This window comes from Argiope bruennichi, chromosome 2 (genome assembly GCF_947563725.1).
Source record: "Argiope bruennichi chromosome 2, qqArgBrue1.1, whole genome shotgun sequence".
Lineage (NCBI taxonomy): Eukaryota > Metazoa > Arthropoda > Arachnida > Araneae > Araneidae > Argiope > Argiope bruennichi.
The window spans coordinates 8,800,749-8,808,033 of NC_079152.1; the positions used below are offsets into that span (position 1 = coordinate 8,800,749).

Sequence of the window (7,285 nt, forward strand, 5' to 3'; positions counted from 1 at the left end):
CAAACGGGCGAATGGATTGCAATGAAATTTGGTGTATAGACTATTAACGAATTTCGAAAAGGATTTTTTTGGAATTCGCTCACGAAATTCCAAAATAAAATTTTAATTTCCAAATGTCCACCAGAGAGCGCCTTTTCTGGAAAAACATTAAATTTAACACAATAAATGACCAACATGGAATACAGAAACGATATTTGGAATCCAGAATAAGTATTATGAGTAATAAAATGAAAAAAAAAATCGGGAAAAGCTGGAAACTCCGTAATGTTACATGTACGAAGCATCACAACTGATCAGTTATGATCTGCTGTTGAACACATTGTCCATCGACTTAAATTTTTCATGTGAATAAGAGTGGTCACATGGTGCACCTTTCCCCACAACATCCTGGACTCGATTAACAACTGCCCCTCTTATGCAATTTCGTACTAATCTGTTATTGTTTCTGCAAACTGAACTGTTTTTTCTCCCTCGAACAGCGTATTGTTATTTTTTCCTTACTTTTACTTTATTGTGGTTCGATGACAAGGTGATCAGAAACTAGTCAATAAATGTTAATATTGTTTCTGTTTTCCGTTTTGGTCGTTTATTGTGTTAAAATTGATGTTTTACCTGGAAGGGCGCCCTCTGATGGACATTTTTGAACTAAAATTTTTTTTCAAAATTCCGTGAGCACATATCGTGTATAGTCTATATACAAATTTCTTTGCAATCCCGTTTGCATTGTAGGATGCTGTTTATAAGGGAAGTTTAATTATAACCACCCTGCAGAATGTAAATTTCATTCCTCAAAATCAATTTTTTGGCTCAGTTTTCGTATTAAAACACATGGCAAAAAAAAAAAAAAAAAAAAAAAAATTACAACCAAGTGTAAATTTTTGTTTTAGTGGCATAAAATTTCTATAAAGCAGTTATTATTGAGCTTGGTTATTTTAAGACTATAAAATGCCTAATGACATCCACCAAATCATTGAACAATCGAAACGATGAAGGGCTCTTTTTCTTTTTAATTGAAACAGCAACATCAAAGTTCATAACAAAATGACTTTCATCTTACATTACATTAGATTTCCATAATCAAATATTTCATACTCTTTTCAGATACAAGAGAAACAGGTTTCGTCAATGCTATTACGTCTGCAGGAATCATCTATTCCATCACTCAGGCCTGCAGCTATGGTCAGTTGCTGGACTGCACCTGCGAGAGGAACGCCCCACCCGCAGCCCTGGCACCCCCGCCTCAAGAATCAGCCGAGAATCGCTGGGAATGGGGCGGTTGCAGTGACAACATCAACTTCGGCTACAGGAAGTCCAAAGAATTCATGGACGATAGATTCAAGAGAAGAAGCGATTTGAAGACATTGTTGCTAAAACATAATTATGAAGCTGGAAGATTAGTAAGTGTCTAATGTATTTCAATGATCAAATAAATGCCTAGTGTATTTGAAATACTATGTAAATAAGAGAATAATGCATCTGAATAACTAAGTGCCTAATGCGTGCTTGCGTAATTAACTAGTAAATGCCTGATGTATTTGCACAAGTATATAAGTAAGTGATTAATGTATTTGAATAACTGTGTAAATAAATGATTAAAGAAGTTGAATAACTAAATAAGTGGATAAGCAATAGCATAACCGTGTAATAAGTTTCTGATGCATTTGGACAACTAAGCACTTAATATATTTGCACAACTAACTAAGTGCCTTAAGTATTTGTATATATAATTAATTGTTAGATGTATTTGCTTAAATCTGTTGTCACGTTAACATATAATTATTAAATTATTAATTTTTTTCGTGCATCTGAATTATCATCTGGTTGGTTGGAACACATTCAAAGGAGCTCTGCTCTGAAAATTAACTTCTAGTTACCTTTTTTAACCCTTAGACAGCATGAGATTTGAATTTCTACTTAGATATAATCCAAAATCTTCTGGTCCTCTAGTAATATCGATGCCATCCTGCACCATTTGAGGAATTGCCTAAACAATAATTCATCTCCAATTTGCTACATTTTTATTCATTTCTCGTTCCCTCTACAATTCCGTCTTCGGAAAACTAATCTTCCAGTAATTTTTTTACATCGTTTAGAATCTTTTATAACTCAGCATCTTTATTAAGTTATATTTTCTTGAAAAATAATATCTTAATGAGCTATATTGATGAAAAATACTATATATGATAAATTACGCGCATCACTGCAGTAAATAAATCGTCGATTGTTCGCATTTTCTAAAATATTTTTAATCAATCACAAAACGTTTATTTTTGATTTTTTTTTATCAAATTTATACAGCAGATCATGTTTTTATTAATGCAGCAGATCATTTAACTCTTATACTTTATCAATTGTCATCCTCGTACTCCTTCTATCTGCCTGGGCCTTTAGCAGATGTCATTCTGACAAAAATCTTTTAATAAATTAATACTTATTTTTTTCCCGAAATGAAAACCATCATCTTGTAAGTCTAGAACATATACCATAGAGGAGCTTCGATCAAGAAAGAGAGATACAATCAGGTTTCTCAAAATTTCGATAACATAACACTCTGATAAAAAGGATCATAAATGAGTACAGTAGGAAACTAAGATAGCCCTCTGACAGCATGGATTCTCATAATAAATTTCTATATAACATTGAACAAAAAATGAACGAGTTCACCTATTATACGATGCATGTCAACGCAGTTTCCACACGACATGACGTAATGCGTTTGAGCATTCTCCTTATAACAAGAATTTTACTGCTATAATTTTTCATTGTATTTTCTTGATTTTGCTTAAATTGATTCCACTGCTATACGAAAAGAAATAATCTTTCTGAAAGTGGTTTGAATATACCTCGGCTTGGAAGAAAATTCTGTTTGCATTTTCCCTTTTTAGAAATAAACATAAAAGTTTGCAAGATATGAGTCAGTTAGGTTTAAATACCATTCAGAGTAATATTTTTATTTGCCTTCAAGTACCTGATTCTATTTCGAGATGATGCATATTAGCTGTGATAAGGTAAAACTTTTGTTTTTTGTTTTGTGCCGTGAATATTTAAATTTAAAATCTTACTCTAATAGGGTGAAGATGAATAGGGTTACTACGATATAAAAAGAATCTGATTTTATTAAGAAAAAACAGAACCAAATATGCAAGACTTAAATCGACAATTATCGAAAACCTTAATCATAGATTAATATGTATTGTGAAATAATTGTATAAACATATCACATGCTACCATTGTCTTTAATGTTCAACACCACTTAGATGAAAAGGGAAGCTGTATGTGGGTTTCATTTATCAGTTATACTAATTTTAAAAGAAATAGCATACTTTAGATAATAGAATGTGCATTATCAGTACTATATTTTGCTATTTACGTCTAAATAGATCATGAAAGATCACATTTCCTCTCCTTTTACGAAAGATATAGTAAACTAAAATCTTAATACAGACCATATCCTCAACGATTAGATTTATATCGCCAATTTTATTTGCCATTTTGTGCGCATAGCTAAACAATCAGAATTATCTACGCTTATTGCACAAGTATGATTTAAAATAGCACATTTTTTAAATTTTGGAATAAGATTAGTATCAGCTGTAAGCAACAAAGCAGATTGACTGCTAAATGAATTTTCTTATAGATGTATAACTAATAGCCGAAGACAGTTAGTATATATTGCAAATTTATAATATTGCCTTTTCTTTATACAGGCAGTAAAAGCACACATGAAACTCGTCTACAAGTGCCATGGCATGTCCGGATCATGCGCTGTGAAATCAACATGGCGGAAACTTCCAATTTTCCGCGAAGTAGGGAATCACTTGAAGGAAAGATTCGACGGGGCTGCCAAAGTGATGCCAGGCAACGATGGCCAGGGTTTCATTCCGGAAGGCGCCACCATTAAGCCACCAGAGAAGGAAGACATTGTATACACTGAGGAGTCTCCCAGCTTCTGTGAGCCAGATAAAAAGACTGGGTCCTTGGGCACACAAGGCCGCCAATGTAACCACACATCGATTGGGGTGGACGGCTGTGAACTGTTGTGCTGTGGGAGAGGGTATGAAGCTGTCCGTAGAACTCACAGGGTAAACTGCAACTGTAGATTCCAGTACTGCTGCGAGGTGCAGTGTGAGACCTGCGATCGTAGGCACACGTACAGCAGATGCCTCTGATTGGTTCCGAGGCCGAACCAACTTTTACAGTGCCAATACCTGTACATGAGTCTTAAAGAATGAAAGTGATTTCAAGAAATCGTCAAGCTTGCTAAGACGCACACTGTTCTTTTCTTAGTGATTACGCCACAGGAAAAATCACCAGCTCAGAAGAGAGGCGACATCGATAGGAATTGCAGATTCTCTGATGATCGGTGACTTGGACTCTTCGAAAAGGGCTTATTTTGTTACAAGAATTGAAAATTCGTTTGAAATTTTTTTTAGCCTAATGATTCTCAATAGATGAATCCTTAAGCTGATTATCATTCAAAGTATTGTACAGTGAACTGGTGGTCATATGAATTCATGATGTGTTTATATGCTTGTTTGGCTCTTTTATGTGATTGCTTGGGGGTATTCTTCTCTTTATGATTAATACTATAATGGATTCACCAGCTTAGAAAAGCAACTATGTGGGAGCTGATTGTGGCGTGATGATAAATATTTTCTGATGATCGGTGACTTGTTATTTCTCACTGAATTCTTCGAAAAAAGGCTCATTTTGATAACAGAGTTGGAAACTCCTTTGAAAAATTTTTTCAGCCTAATGTTTCTCCCTAAATAGGTTGGGTATCAGTAAAAAAAATGATATTGTAGTCGAAAATTCGTTAAAAAACTTTCTGTCATATAATTCTGTGTAGTTAAATTCGTAAGATGATTTTCAATAAAAAATCATGGTTGTGAATTGATGGTTATGTGAATTCATCATTGTTTAAATGCTTGTTTGCTGCTTTCATTTGAATGCTTCGAATATCATTCTCTTGGTAATTTTGCCATAGCTCAGAAAAGCGGTGATATAAGAAAAGATTCTGGTGTGGGAACAGAAATTGTTTAATAATTGGAAAGTTATGAGTCTTTTCCCTGACTTCGTACAGAAAGACTTCCTTAGACATCAGAATAAAGGACTCATTTAAACTCTTTCAGCCTAATGATTCTGAAGAATCGGATTTATAAATTGATTTCCAGTTATAAAGTTGTGGTTGTGAATTGATGGTTATGTGAATTCATCATTGTTTATATGCTTGTTTGCTGATTTCATGTGATTGCTTCGATTATCATTATCTTGGTAATTTTGCGGCAGAATTCCACGCCAGCTCAGAAAAAGGTGATAAAGAAATTGATTTTGGAATAAGAACAAAAGTTGTATGTTATTATAAAGTTTCCAATTATAAAGTTGTGATTGTGAATCGATGGTTATGTAAATTCATCATTGTTTGCTTATATGCTTGTTTGCTGCTTCTTGAGAATGCTTGGATATCATTCTCTTTGTAATTTTGTCACAGAATACCATGCCAACTCAGAAAAGTGCTGATAAAGAAATTGATTTTTTGGAGTGGAAACAAAAGTTATCTAATAATTGTAAACCTGTTAATTTTCACTGATTTCTTTGAAGAAAAAGCTTTCTTCAACATTAGAAAAAAAAATTCATTTAAAAAAAACTTTCAGTCTAATGATTCTGAAGAGGTGAATTCCAATTATTAAGTTGTGGTTGTGAATTGATGGCTATGTGAATTCATCATTGCTTATATGCTTGTTTGTTGCTTTCGTATGAATGCTTTGGATATCATTCTCTTGGTAATGTTGACATAAAATACCACACCAACTCAAAAAAAAAAAAAAAAAAAAAAAAAAAAAGGTGATATAGAAATTGATTTTGGAATAAGAACAAAAATTGTCTGTTAATTAGAAACTTCTTATTCTACGATGAATTCGTCGAAAAAAAGCTTTCTTCCATATCAGAATAGAAGACTCATTTAAAATCTTTCAGCCTAATGATTGGATTCATAAACTGATTTCCAATTATAAAGTTGTGCTTGTGAATTAATGGTTATGTGAATTCATCATTGTTTGTGTACATAATTTGTTTGCTTCTTTCATATTAGTGTTTGGGGCTTCTTGAAGCTTTGCCGTCAGTCGTTCATTTCGCAGAATTCTAAAAAAAGACATCTGATGTTTATTCGAATCATATAAAATTTCTGCTAAAAATTTAGTTGGATTAAAGTATTTCATTATTGTGAATGCACCAAAAAATGGAGTACAATTAAAATGTCTGTTACTTTTCGAATTCTTGTATCATAGTTGTAGTTAAAGTTGTAAAATCAGTTAATTCTCCAATATATATGGTTAAATAGTTGCATATTAAAACAGTATTAAAATATATAAGCTTTATTAAAATTTACTTATTTGGCATGTCTTGGCATTCCTAAAATTCTTTCATTTAGACATCAAAATTGAAAAAAACTGGATCATTTAGTGTTAAAGAATTCTGTCTATCACATTTCTTTTAGTGATTAACTGCTATATAAAATTGTTATGTAATTTTATTTCAATTTTATCGCAACTTTGTTGTATTTTTTGTTTTTTCTTTGTTACTGCTGTTTTGCTCAATGATTGTTATGCCAATCTGTTTATAGCTATATCTACTCATTAATTGTCCTTTTTATTAAAACATGAATTTCTTGTTTATTAGAGCTTAGAACGAATTTATTGCAAGTCGTAAAAATTCATTGTTCAATCTGGGAATGCATATGTATCCCGTTCCTTGTAGGCTGCTTTATCATTTGTTGTACATACCTTGATGCATTAAATTTTTCTGTTAAATTAATATAGTTGCTAATTTCTTCATTAAAGATATTTGTTATTTTAAACTTACGATAAAATATTGGATTTTTTTTTTATATTCTCGTAAAATTTTTTGAGGGGGTTTAAGACACAAAAATCGTCAAATTTTGTAAAATATTTTTTTTAATTCTATTTCTGCTTGAAATGAAGTTTGATCTTTCATGCTTCTGTCTTATTTAGAATCAGAAATATAATTATTTAGTGGTGTGTAGTTTTGAAATCTAGCAGTCAGACCATTTTTAAAGCACTCTACGTACACTAGTAGACGATAAAAAGAAAAGGAGCATAACACTCGGTGGAAAGAAGCAAAGTCTGAGTGAAACAACTATAAAAAAATTACCAGATATTATAGTAACTCCATAGTTAGAAACAAAAACAATGTCAAAAGGATAAAGAGGGATAATTATGCGATTCTGCGCCACTGCAGCGCCACAGACTCTAAACCATACAACATA

General features: G+C 32.3%; 1 protein-coding gene across 2 annotated transcripts in view; it reads left to right on the top strand.

The window, feature by feature from the left end:
• The window catches only part of LOC129961918 (protein Wnt-6-like), a 49,353-nt gene extending 42,546 nt beyond the window's left edge, over positions 1–6,807 (top strand). For both annotated transcript variants that reach the window (XM_056075555.1, XM_056075556.1), the window contains exons 3-4: positions 1,102–1,397; positions 3,708–6,807. In XM_056075555.1, the coding sequence (XP_055931530.1) occupies positions 1,102–1,397; positions 3,708–4,169 (758 nt within the window). In that variant the 3' untranslated portion in view covers positions 4,170–6,807. The remainder of the gene's footprint in view (positions 1–1,101; positions 1,398–3,707) is intronic.
• Positions 6,808–7,285: the final 478 nt, after the last annotated feature.